Source organism: Beta vulgaris, chromosome 9 (genome assembly GCF_026745355.1).
Source record: "Beta vulgaris subsp. vulgaris cultivar EL10 chromosome 9, EL10.2, whole genome shotgun sequence".
Taxonomy (NCBI): domain Eukaryota; kingdom Viridiplantae; phylum Streptophyta; class Magnoliopsida; order Caryophyllales; family Amaranthaceae; genus Beta; species Beta vulgaris.
Genome location: NC_079210.1, coordinates 38890945 through 38904965, shown reverse-complemented (window position 1 = coordinate 38904965; position 14021 = coordinate 38890945). Strand labels below are relative to the sequence as shown.

At 37.3% G+C, this 14021-nt stretch overlaps 2 protein-coding genes across 5 annotated transcripts; both read left to right on the top strand.

The window, feature by feature from the left end:
- The first annotated feature begins 4034 nt into the window (after positions 1-4034).
- On the top strand, positions 4035-7463 carry LOC104903726 (pentatricopeptide repeat-containing protein At3g49710). 2 transcript variants are annotated; one of them, XM_057391782.1, is made up of 2 exons: positions 4035-6508; positions 7346-7463. In XM_057391782.1, coding segments are annotated over exons 1-2 (2163 nt in total). In that variant the 5' UTR covers positions 4035-4346; the 3' UTR covers positions 7347-7463. The 2 variants fall into 2 exon arrangements, with proteins under 2 accessions (XP_057247765.1, XP_010690133.2); XM_010691831.3 differs by lacking the exon at positions 7346-7463 and having other exon boundaries at positions 4035-6709.
- LOC104903727 ((R,S)-reticuline 7-O-methyltransferase) lies at positions 7325-10019 on the top strand. Of its 3 annotated transcripts, XM_048636085.2 has the most exons (4): positions 7325-7463; positions 8379-8637; positions 8761-9165; positions 9621-10019. In XM_048636085.2, exons 2-4 carry the CDS (start codon positions 8389-8391, stop codon positions 9918-9920), a joined length of 954 nt encoding a protein of 317 aa, XP_048492042.1. In that variant the 5' UTR covers positions 7325-7463; positions 8379-8388; the 3' UTR covers positions 9921-10019. The 3 variants fall into 3 exon arrangements, with proteins under 3 accessions (XP_048492042.1, XP_048492041.1, XP_010690135.2); XM_048636084.2 differs by having other exon boundaries at positions 8379-9165; XM_010691833.4 differs by having other exon boundaries at positions 7347-7463; positions 8465-9165.
- The last annotated feature ends 4002 nt before the right edge of the window (positions 10020-14021 follow it).

Here is a 14021-nt window from a genome sequence, read left to right as displayed (position 1 = left end):
TTGGTGTCCCACCATATGGTAGACAACCAAGCAATATTTACTCTGTGGCACGATCGCTTGGGTCACCTAGGAACAAGCATGATGACGAAAATCGTCCGAAGCTCAAATGGGCATCCGTTGAAAAACATACGGGCCCCACACTCAAATGAGCATAATTGTAAGGCTTGTTCCCTTGGAAATTAATCATAAGACCTTCTAAAAATAAACTTGAAGGTGAAAATCTTGCATTCCTAGAAAGAATCCAAGGAGATATTTGCGGGCCAATACACCCATCATGTGGACCATGTAGATACTTTCTGGTGTTAATAGACGCATCAACACGTTGGTCTCACGTTAGTCTCCTATCAACAAGGAATGTCGCTTTTGCAAAACTGCTAGCGCAAATTACGCATTTAAGGGCTCAATTCCCAGACTATCCTATCAAGAAAATCCAACCTGATAATGCCGGAGAATTCACATCCCGCACTTTTAATGACTATTGTATGTCAATTGGGATAGACGTGGAATATCCAGTAGCCCATGTTCACACACAAAACGGCGGCCTAGCGAAAGCATTCATAAAGCGACTATAATTAGTTGCGAGGCCATTACTCATGAAATCAAAACTCCCATCTTCTACATGGGGACATGCTATACTACATGCTGCGGCTTTACTGAGACTAAGACCGAGCACCAAGCATGATCTATCCCCACTACAGTTAGTGGTTGGAAAGGAACCAAGCCTTGCTCACCTACGAATTTATGGGTGTGCAGTCTACGTTCCCATAGCACCACCACAACGTACTAAGATGGGCCCACAAAGAAGGTTGGGAATCTATGTTGGATTTGAATCACCGTCCATCATAAGATATCTGGAACCGTCGATCAACTGGTGATCTTTTCACCGCTCGGTTCGCCGATTGTCACTTTGATGAGACAATTTTCCCAACCTTAGGGGGAGATAAAGCAGGCCCATGTTGGAATGAAACATCATGGAATGCCAAAAATTTATCATATATTGATCAAAGATCAAATATGTGTGAGCAGGAAGTTCAGAAAATTATACACTTGCAAAACATTGCCAATCAATTGCCAGATGCATTCACTGATTCAAAAGGAGTGATAAAATCACATATACTTGCTGTGAATGCTCCTGCACGGGTTGAATCCCAAGAGAAAAAACGGAAAATTCACTCGTAAATGAATCTATAACATGCAAAAGGCGTGGAAGACCACTCGGAGCCAAAGATTTGAAACCGAGGAAGTCTAGAAGAATAGAAACAAATAATGAGAAAACTAGTGATTCTCCTGAAGTGGAACAATTTTCAAATGACGAAAACGTCATGAACTCCCAAAATGAACTCAATGAATCAGATGCCACATCTGAGGGGGAGCATGAAAATGCTAGCGTCGACAATCACAAAATTTCAATAAATTTTGTCCATTCTAGAAAGTAATGGAATAGGGTAAAAATCCCGATTGATGGAATATTTGCATATTCAATAGCCATAGAAATCACCACCGATATTGAGGACACCGAACCAAGATCGGTGGATGAATATCGATGAAGGAATGATTGGCCTAAATTGAAAGAGGCTATTCAGGTAGAATTGAAATCTCAAAAAACGAGAAGTGTTTGGCCCTATAGCCCAGACCAAAAAGGGAGTAAAACCCGTTGGATATAAATTGGTCTTCGTGCGAAAGCGAAACGAGCAAAATGAAATCTTACGATACAAGGCCAGGCTTGTAGCCCAAGGTTTCTTCCAGAGGCCTGGAATTGACTACGAGGAAACATACTCTCCAGTGGTAGATGCCACGACACTAAAATTCCTTATAAGTCTATCTGCATGCAAAGGACTACAAATGCGCCTTATGGATGTCGTGACAACATATCTCTATGGGTCACTTGACACTGATATCCACATGAGAGTCACAGAAGGACTTGAACTACCTGAATCCTTGAGGTCAAAACCTCGGAAGCTACATTCCATAAAATTGAAAAAATCACTTTACGGTTTAAAACAATCTGGAAGGATGTGGTACAACCGTCTTAGTGAATACCTCATGAATCGAGGCTACAAGAACGACCAAATTTGTCCATGTGTCTTCATCAAACAAACCGAAAACGGGTTTACTATAATTGCAGTATATGTTGATGACTTAGATATCATCGGGACACCCGATGAAATTGAAGAAACTATTAAATGCATGATGAAGGAATTCGAGATGAAAGGTCTTGGAAAGACCAAATTTTGTCTTGGATTACAAATTGAAAACCTAAAGGATAGAATCCTTGTTCACCAATCCAATTATGCCGAGAAAGTGCTAAAAAGATTCTATATGGACAAATCACATCCATTGAGTTCACCAATGGTTGTTCGTCGCTTAAAAATTGATGAAGATCCTTTCCGCCCTAGGGAAGAAGGTGAGGATATACTCGGTCCCAAAGTACCATACCTAAGTGCCATTGGAGCCTTAATGTACTTAGCCATTAATACTAGACCAGACATCGCATTCTCAGTCAATTTATTAGCTAGATACAACTCCAAACCTACAAACAGGCACTGGAGTGGAGTAAAACACTTACTCCACTATATACGCGGGACAACGGATATGGGATTATTCTATCCACGAGACGGAAATCCTACCCTTGTAGGATATGCTGACGCAGGTTACCTGTCAGATCCAGTCAAGACAAAATCGCAAACAGGTTATATTTTTAGCTATGGAAATACATCAATCTCTTGGAAGTCAACAAAACATACTCTAACAACTACTTCATCAAATCATCAAGCTGAATTAATCGCACTTTATGAAGCTGGTAGAGAATGTGTATGGTTGAGATCTTTGACCCATCACATACTCAGGGAAAGTGGTACCAAAGAGACACAAGAAGGTCCAACTATAATCCATGAAGATAATACTGCTTGCATTGCAAAAATTAAAGAAGGCTATATCAAAGGTGACAGAACAAAGCATATCGATCCTAAATTCTTTTCCACCCACGATTTGGAGAAGGAAGGAACAATCAATGTCACACAAGTTCAATCATGCGACAATTTAGCCGACCTACTCACAAAGGCATTACCAGCAAAGCAATTCCAAGAGTTTGTACACCTAATTGGTCTGCGTCGCCTCGAGATATACGTCAAATTGAGGGGGAGCGCTATATGCTCTATACTCTTTTTCCTTCGTCCAAGTTTTTATTCCATAGGGTTTTTCTTGGCAAGGTTTTAACGAGGCAGAAAAGCATATAGGAATATCAAAGCCCAACTGTACTCATTTTCCTTTATATTTGTTTTTATCCCATTAGGGTTTTTCAAATGTAAAGTTTTTAATGAGACAATTGTCACCCCGTAATATATGTTTTATGATCCGTTCAAGGGGAAGTGTTGTAATATCTATACTAATATATTAAAAGGCGTTCATAAAAAAGTTTGTGTGCCACGTGGCACTCTCCTCTAGGCTCTAATGCAATACTTCAAGTCAAGCCCTCGGTTTAAAAAATAATAGTGTGTAGTTACAAGGAATCGATCACGTGACCTTTGAAATGAAAAGTGGAAGCTTAACCATTAATCCAACATAACACCGTTGTTTAGTACTTCAAAATAAAATATTATAAGGTCTTATTAATATATCTCATTAAAAGATTTGCACAAGTAGTTAGATAGCTAAGATTTTTATGATAACAACAAGACTATTATAGACATAAATTCTTACTTCAATTCCATGTATAAAGTTAAGTTATTGCTTTCATCCCCAAACTTTAAAGGGTTTATTTTTCAAAAATCATGCAATTACTTATCAGGTCAATACGTCAATTTTTCCTAACTTAACAAAAACGTTACGAAAAGTAACAACCTGGAGCATCGCCCGGGACACCCACTAGTTTTTATGTAAACAGTGAACGGATAAACGGCGCCGTATTTTGCCGTCCATGATTAGACACTTCACTGCAGTTATGCAGTGATATGATGTATCACCGGGTGAATTATTCACCCGGCACTATATATATCGCACTTCGTGGGAGAAAATGAAGAACACAACAATAAAAGCATAATCTCCAATCTTACTTAAAGTCTCTCTATAATACAACAATTAAGACACTTTTAAAGTGGGAAGAGGTGAAGGGATTCTTCCTCCCATAATACCACTCCTGGTTTGAATCCCAAACGATCATAGGATCAAAAGAGTGTCCGTCTATCATTTGCCAAAATACACATACATAGTAATTATTATGACCAAGTTTCATGGAGCAAAAAACATAGGTGGGTAGATATTTAAAATAAAAAAGTTCGTGGAGCAAAAAGCTATTCTTAGGAAGTCTGGTACTATTATTATCATCATCAACCTGGTTTAGAGCATAGATGAATCAAGGTTCATGGAGTTCTCTCTATAACTTCTGTCAACAACTGAAAACATGCATTTCTCAGAGAAATCTTTTAACAGGAAAATCTCTGCATACCCACTACATTAAATCTCTCATTCCTCCTTCAATTTATCTCTCCAACCACTTCATCCTTCTCTACTCAAAATGCCGCCGTCTTTCCGCAGCACGCAGTGTCTTCAATGCCACTCCATTCCCAAATGTGTTCTCCTACAATGCAATAATAGCTGCATACGTAAAAGAGGGTCAAACCAGGAATGCTCACAAACTGTTCGACGAAATTCCTGAACCAGATATTGTGTCATATAACACCCTCATTGCCGCCTATGCCGAGCGAGGTGATACATGGGCTGCGTTTACGATTTTTTGCAGGATGAGAGATATGGGTGTTGAGATGGATGGGTTTAGTTTGTCATCCATGATCTCGGGTTCAAGTAGTGAAGTTCGAATGATTAGGCAGTTACATTGTTTGGTTGTTAAGGGAGGGTATGATGTTTGTTATGCTTCAGTGAATAACACCCTTGTCAGTTGTTATAGTAAAAATGGTTTTTTGGAGGAGGCTAAGAGGGTTTTCTTTGAAATGGATGGGAGGGAAGATGAGGTGTCTTGGAATGCTATGATCGTTGCGTATGGACAACATAAGGAGGGAGTGAAAGCTCTTGAAATGTTTCGCGAAATGGATCAGAGGGGTTTATATGTGGATATGTATACTTTGGCTAGTGTACTGACTGCGTTTACAAGCTTAGGAGATTGGTTTGGCGGCCTTCAGTTTCATGCTCGGTTGATCAAGATGGGATTTCGTTCGAACCCTCATGTTGGGAGTGGCTTGATTGATTTATATGCGAAATGTGGGGGCAGCATGGCAGATTGTAGGAAAATATTTCAGGAAATTCCAGAGCCTGATTTGGTTCTGTGGAACACTATGATCTCTGGATATTCACAGTTTGAGGAGTTATCTGAGGAGGCTGTTACATGTTTTAAAGATATGCTGCGTATAGGTCATCGCCCTGATGATTGTAGCTTTGTCTGTGTGATTAGTGCTTGCTCGAGCTCGCTTTCTCCTTCTTATGGAAAACAGCTTCACTCATTGGCTTTCAAGTCTGACATCCCATCAAATCGGATAGCAGTGAACAACGCCTTGGTAGCAATGTATGCCAAATGTGGGAATCTTCAAGATGCAAGGCGGCTATTTGATAGGATGACAGAGCATAATGTTGTCTCACTGAACACCATGATTGATGGTTATGCCCAGCATGGTATTGGGAATGAAGCATTGCAGCTTTTCAATTGGATGCTTGAAACTGATAAGACTCCTACTTCTATAACCTTCATTTCTGTGCTTTCAGCATGTGCACACACAGGGATAGTTGAGGAAGGTCAGAAATATTTTGATATGATGAGGGAGAAATTTGGGATTGTTCCTGAAGCAGAGCATTACTCTTGCATGATCGACATGCTTGGCCGGGCTGGGAAACTACGTGAAGCTGAGCAGTTAATTGAATCGATGCCTTATAATCCTGGTGCTATTGGCTGGGCTACTCTGCTTGGTGCCTGCAGAAAACATGGTAACATTGATTTAGCTGTTAAGGCAGCCAATCAATTTCTTTTGCTGGATCCTTCAAATCCTTCTCCATATGTCATGCTTGCAAACATGTATTCTGATGCTGAACAATGGGAAGATGTTGCAAAGGTCAGAAGGCTTATGCGTGATAAAAATCTTAGAAAGAAACCAGGGTGTAGTTGGATTGAGCTAGACAAAAAGATTCACATTTTTGTGGCAGAAGATGCTTCACACCCTCTGATAAAACAAATATACGAATACTTAGAGGAAATATTATTGAAGATAAAGCGTGTTGGGTATGTGCCAGATGTAAGATGGGCATTGGTTAAGGATGATGAAATTAGAGAAGGAGATAAGGAAAGAATGGTGGTTCATCACAGCGAGAAACTAGCAGTTGCATTTGGGCTACTATCAACCAAAGACGGAGAGCCAATCCTTGTCGGGAAGAATCTAAGAATTTGTGGAGATTGTCATAATGCTATCAAGCTTATTTCTGCTGTCACCAGAAGGGAAATAACTGTCAGAGACACCCGAAGGTTTCACTGCTTCAAAGATGGAAAATGCACATGTGGGGATTACTGGTAGCACTTGTCTTACTTCTTACCTTCTTACCTCTTATTCTGAGATCCTTCACTGTAACTTGGTTTTTCTACATTAAACTATCTGGAGAAACTTCATCCCGTGGTTGATGTTGTGCTGGTTACTGAGCCCAGATTACAGATTTGTGAAATTAGAAATATGCCTCATTTGAAAGCTAGTAAGAAGATTGGACTGTTTAATGATTCTGGTCAAAAGTTTACGAGGCTATTACAAAAAGATTGGTTGCTAGTTAACTTCTGGTACTGCTGTAGTTGACAGTTAACACTAACGGAAGACAGGAACTTTATTTCGCCAAAATATAAGGGGAAGTACAAACTCCTCCTTGCTTCTTTTTTAGCTTACCTTCTTAGCCTTGAGGTTATGAGGTGCATTGGCCAGACTACATCTACTTAAACGAGATTTAAGACTTTGCAACTGGTTCTTTATCAGATGGAAGATGAGGCATATACAAAAGACGGCTGAGTAATTAAACACTTCATTATTCTCATGGAATCTATACGTATATTAAGGTCTTAGGTAGTAAATTGGTGATTTATATATATTTCAGTAGGCAACTCTCTGGTGACGCAAAACCTCCAGTAACTAAGATTAGCAGATTCTCTGAATTTAGTTTCTGGCAAAAGATAAACACTTAAGTAGCAGTAAGTCAGGCATCTGGTTTTTTATGCATTCTTGATAGAAGATACTCCGATTGAGAATTTTATGAAGGATTCGTGTACTATTCTTTTAGTGTGGCAAATGTTGCTGAGTTGGTTTGATGTTGACAGAATATCTTGAGATTGAAGAGAAACAGTGAACTCTGTTGATTGTGCTTTCAGAGAGAAGAATACATAGAGATATCAAGCAATATATAACATCGAACAAAAGCTGCCACTTGTTTTTGTAGCAGAAGAGGAAATGGACCAGACTTTTTGCCAAATTGCAATTACCACTTTGGTTAGTTTCCTTACAGAACTATTGTATTATTAATAAACCTGTTTTTAGTTGATATCAACCAAAACAACAATAATGGTGAAGCTAGAAATTGATATTATTTCACTCTTTCAATAAGCTTTTTTAGAGGTTATGCACACTTGGTTTTCTATATTTATTTTATTAGTTTAATAACGCAACAAAGTTGATAACAATAAGATTTTTATAACACAACAAAGTTGATAACAAAGCTAGATAACAATAAGATTACTATAACGCAACAAAGTTGATTTGATGTTTTATTATCAATATTATGATAAAACGAAATCTTGATAGGTAATATAACTTGTAACATGGGGAGTATATTACTATATTACTTATTTACTTGATAAGTCAATTAATGTAAGAGTCGAATTGGTGTGTCAACTTAAGAAGCATAATTACTTTACTTACTATAAAAAATCAATATGAGCTTGTAGATGAGTTGGTTAGTGCATTTGTATCTCAAAGGATAGGTTGTGGGTTCAAATCTTAACACCCACATTGTTATTGTTAATTTGTGTCAATTGCTTAGCAGGGGGGAGAACATGACAATTGTTTGCTTTGAGTTTTAGATATATATATATATATATATATATATATATATATATATATATATATATATATATATATATATAGATAGATAAGAAAGGAAGGGAGTAACCTACATACCATTAGTGAGATGTAACAGGATTAGAATTTAATGAATGAATGTTTAAAAGTATATGCATAAATTTATCTGTTATGACTTGTAAACGTTATCTATAGGCACATTTAAGCTGATCTTTAACTTTTACATAAAGCGTTATGGCAGTGTAATACTGATTATAAAATCTCATGAATTTGCATAAATAGATGCTTCTTATACTACAAGATGGGGTTTATTTTTCTTGTTTGAAGGTGGGAGAAAATGTCCCAGGAACAAAAACCTGCAGTAGGTGATGCACCTCTACCAGCATTACTCAAAATTACCTTTTCTTTTGTAGACTCCATGGCACTGAAATGTATTGTGGAGCTGGGCGTTGCTGACATCATCAACTCCCATGGCCATCCAATCAGCGTATCTCAAATAGCTGCCCATTTTGGTTCCAAGTCCCCTGATCTCAGGTGCCTGAAACGTGTCATGCAGGTCTTGGTTCGGAGAGATTTCTTCACTACAGTTAATGCTAACCCCACTGAATTTGGTGAAGATGATACCCTTTATTGGTTAACACCAGCCTCTATGCTACTCTTACAGCATGATAATGATGATCTAAGCTATTCTCCTATGGTTCTTATGCAGCATCATCCCCACTTACTGGCTGCAATGCACCATCTAAGCGCTGCAATCAAAGGAGGTGGGATAGCATTTGAGAAGGCTCATGGCTGCCCGATTTGGGATTTTTTATCTGCTGATCAAGAAGTTAATAGGCTGTTCCATGATGGATTGGCATGTACGGCAAAGATTGGATTCAGGGGTATTGCATCACAATATGTAGATGTGTTTGCAGATGTTAAATCGGTAGTAGATGTAGGCGGGGGAACTGGAGCTGCACTAAATGAGATAGTAAAGGCCTATCCTCACATCAAAGGTATTAACTTTGATCTGCCTCATGTCATTGCCATAGCTCCAAAGTATGAAGGTGTTACTCATGTTGAGGGTGATATGTTTAAGGCCATACCTACTGCTGATGTTGCTATCTTAAAGGTAACTAATTAAGCCTCATACATGCAGTTATAATTTTTTTATATAAAATTTTATAGTGATGGTTTACCCTTTTGTCTTTGAAATCTTGCAACTTTTCATTGTAATCTGTGTTATTTTGAAGACAACTCTCATTTGTGACAGACATTTTGGAGGAGGGATAGATAAATATTAATATTATCTTATTTATCATTATTTAGAAGTTAGAACACATGAGGTGATAATGATCATCTGTAACCAAATAAATATGCAGAGATCATTGCTCAATTAGATATAGAAGTGCGCCTTTCATGTAATTCAGTCAGAAACCCTGAGGAATTACCTTGTGTTTCCCTAGATGGTTGGCATATTACGTGGGAGCACAGCTCTTCAAAGCTGTCGGTTAAGCCATTTTGGTTTCGGTATATATACTGCAAAGTATGCCTAATGATCTCTATATGAATTTGTTTGTGTTGCAGTCAATTTTACACGATTGGAACGATGAAGATTGTATAAAGATCCTGAAGAACTGTAGAAAAGCGATACCGGAAAAAACAGGAAAGTTGATATTGTTTGAAACACTACTTCACCAAGAGGGGGCAGAGTCAATGGAAGGCATATTACTTGCATCAGATTTGTTGATGATCGCACATACTGGTGGGGGTAAGGAAAGGACAGAGCTTGAATGCAATACTTTGCTCCAAAATGCAGGCTTTCCTCGTTACAGATTAATCACCAAACCTGGATTGCCATCTATAATTGAAGCTTATGTAGAATAAATTGTTGACATCCCTCTAAGTTCATGATGAGGAATACTTATATCTGTATCTACTATCTAGTAAGCATAGTAACATAATGAAATTATTTCAAAGGGATTATCGATTTTGAGTGCTTTTTGATATTATAAAATATAGAACTGCTTATGAGTGCTTTTTGATATTATAAAATCTACCTAGTGAGGTTATTTGAGCCTAATGGACTAATATCTTTTTAGTCTTTCTTTTCATGTGTGATGCTCTTTTTTGGTTATTATTCTCTAGAACTTGCATTGATACTCCTTGATACCGCATTGACTTGTTTATGCATTGAATATGATTGAGGCAGTTGTTGTTTCTGAGCTACATGACCAAATGCCACCTACATTAATTACTCCCTTTTGGTCACCCCTTTGAGCCTAGCTTGTTTCTTCTGATTAACTACATTTTTAGCCCTTTATCTTGTCCTACATAGGGAAATGTGAAGCTATGTTGATGAAGTTAAGTGTGACATTGGAGATATTTTGTGGTGTTTGATTGTATTGAGTTCACCTCCTCATTACTTTCTTTGAAACTCCTATTGATTTCCTTTTGTAGATGATTTGTTAAATCCTTTATTGAAAACAAAAAAAAAAGAGAAAAGAAAAAAAAGAGATTGTAATTTATGTCTTTAGTGCGTAATAAAAGGAAATTGGACTTTATGGTTGAGGATTAATGAGAAATAGAAATGAAGTAAAATTAAAATGTGTGCGTTTGGAGTTTAGTTGTTGTTGTCAAAGGTGTTTGAAAAAAAAAGGAAAAAAATATTCAATTTCCCCTTTGAGTACCACTTTTCTAGAACTTCCCACACCCATACCATAAGACTTCATTACAACCCATATAAGTCCTCGTGATTCTTTACATATAACGTAGTCTCGTAGCAGTGGAGAGTGAGAAGATGTGCAAGTTTATGTTAGAATATAGTCAAGGGAATGGAGCCTTGAGCGATTATTTGACCCTTTTATACACATGAGTGTTGTGTGCACGACTAGAGTGAGGGCTATCATGTATGGTCAAGGCAAGCTTGGTGGACCAAAGTGGTAATATTGGTTGTCAAGTCACAATTATGAGATCTAGGACTTGGATTGAATAGTTTTGTGTTTATTCCCTTCATGTTTTCATTTTCACATTGAAGATTGATTTGAAAACCTTGTTGTGTGTGTGCTTGAAGAGCTTTTGTCTTACTTTTCCCTATGTTTCATGTTGGAATGCTTGAGGACAAGCATTAGTTTAGCTTGGGGGAGTTTGATAAGTCGGTTTTTGGTTGCATATAGGCAGGTATTAAGTCTCATTTTCATGAAGATTTTAGTGCATCTTAGGTTTAATTGCATGATTTGGTCATTCTTTTGAACCATTGTGTTATTTCGAGATTCTTTTGGGTCTTTCATATTTTCAGGTTATTGAGGCCGATTGTGACTAAGAGAAGCTAATATGGTTCGTAGATGGTCTATATGGCGGTTTCCGGATGCGAGAAGATGAGTTTGAGTGCTTTTGGAGTTGAAGGAATGATGATATTGAAGAATACTTTCTTTGCGGGACCAAGCAGAATCTCGCTTGCCCACGTACCAAGGCGCACGTCTAAGCGGAATTTCGCTTGCCCACGCACCAAGGCGCACGCCCAAGCGGAATCTCGGTTGCCCCATGCATCAAGGCGCACGCCCAAGCGAGATTCCGCTTGCCCGTGCACTATTGCAAACTAAAACATCAAAAACCTTCTATTTTGTGTGCACGCCCAAGCGGAATTCTGCTTGCCCGTGCACTGTGTTGCACGCCTGTGCAACTTCCCGATTGCTCGTGCACACTGCTACCCCACTATTTTCGCGACTTATAATTATGTCCATTTCTAGTTTATGTAAGCAATATTAGGTTTTATTAAACATACTTTTCAGCACTTTTTTCATTATTAGAGAATAAAGTATTACATTTTAGAGAGCTTTTGAGAGGAAACTCCATAATGAACCTTGAATTCTACAAGTTTGATCCATTGAAGTAAAGACTAAGTTTTTCTAATCTCCTCTTTCCTTTAGTATTATTATGTCTTTCAGTTTATTTATTAATTTCTTTGTTATTTCAATTATGAGTGAGTAGTTTTATAATCTAGGGTTAAGTTGAACCCTAGCAATGATTAATACATGAATCCCTCCCATAATCTCAATTTGATGTGATTAATTGTTCTTGCTTGATTGAATTGTTCTTATTTTCATTATCATGCTAGGGATAGGTGATTTTGAATTGATTCCTTATGTCTTGTTTTCAATGGGAATTGAATCTAGATGGATTTGTTGATATAGTCAAGAGTATGAATATCTCTATGGGAATAAGTAGATAGGATTACTAGGAATCTATTTGTGATGCCATGTTTAATGTCTCTTTCTTGCATGATTTCATGGGAATAGGTTTGATTGCTTGTTTAGAGTAGCCATAGGTACCCGGGAGAGATCTTTGGTAGTTATAGAGTGCATTACTCCTTTCGAATCATTGATTATGTTTATTGGGATGAGAATTATTCTTGTATTATTCGTGCTAGTGGGGATACTTAATTCTAGATGTCTTTATTGATTGACTATACCTTGTGTGTTCTTAGTAGTTGTCATAATTTAGCATTATTATTACTTCAACACCTTTTTCATCATTGCTTGTCACTTTTTTAGTTAAATTGAGTCGGGATTTTTAGTGTTTTATACCGTTTGTCCCTGTTCGACCTTGACTTACCTTGCTACATAGTAAGGAGGATTAGTTAGGAATTCATTTTTGTTAGGTGCGTGACACGCCTACCAAGGTTGATATGCCAGGAACACTGTGTCAAAATTTGGCGTTGATCGGACCACGTTTGACCCTCGATCTGAGCAAAAAACGAAACAGCTCTCAAGGAAGAAAACAGAGAAAATAGTTTCTGCTTGTTCTGTTTTTGTGCGTGTGTATTTTCTGGTATGCATTCACTAACCTTCTAGCAGCATCTATATTTTGTTGCTAAACCCTTTCAACTTTGTCATCATATGGGCTTAAAAGGATATTAATCCCACATGGCACTAAACATAATAATAAGCCCAAATAACATTATTATTATGGACCTCTTCCTCCAAGTTGGAGGGATAACCCAACAAATCCAACTTACAGGTCATAACTTACTCATTTCCTTTCAGAGGAAGAGGAAATTAAAGGATGAGGGAATATTTACCCTGAAAGCCTCTATGAGATTTTGATTTTGTGACGTTAAGGTGGAAGAAGTATGTCTTATTCTGTAAATAATATATACGAACTACCCTAAGTAAGGAGCCATCAACCATAGATAATAGGGAAATTATTAGTGGTAGCCTTTAATTGGGCTTTTATCACTAGTAGCCAAAAAAAGTTTGATTATCAGAAATAACTTTGAGCTTTTGGCTATACTTGAAAATGTCGCATTAACAACGATTTTTGGTTAAAAACAATTGTTCTAAGGGTTATTTTTGAACTAAGTATGGTTCCATAAGTTAGAATGATGTGAGTTTCCCTTATAGAATCTATTTTGCCTTCGTGTCTTATTAAAAGCTTATTTCACTCAATTTTACAAAAGATTTGAACAAAAGAAAGTTTGTCAAGGACAATTTATGTTATTTTAGACACTAGAGACCTTAATTACGATGAAAACAACCTTCTTAATAATTATTAATGGCAAAAAATGGTTACTAATACCACATTTTTAAGTATAGCCAAAAACCTCAAGGCTATTTCTAATAATCAAACTTTTATTTAGCTACCAGTGATAAAAAAAAATTGAAGGCTACCATTGAAAATTTTCCTAGATAATATGAAATGCTTACACAATTACATCAATATGAGCAAATAATCTAGAAGGTTGTACCCTGAATAGAGAGCCCCAGACGTAATTACATCAATATCATTACTATCGCTATTATTATCACTAATTTTTTTTGGAAAGACAGGAAAAGTATCATACTTTAAAGGCGTATAAGTTCGAGATAGCCTTAATTTAATTTGCATAACTGTGAATCCATTTTGGAACTCTGACACTTATTAGTGATGCCAAGTAAGCGTCTTTGAACCCCAATATTGGTTTTTTTTCTAAATATTAAAATGGTAAAA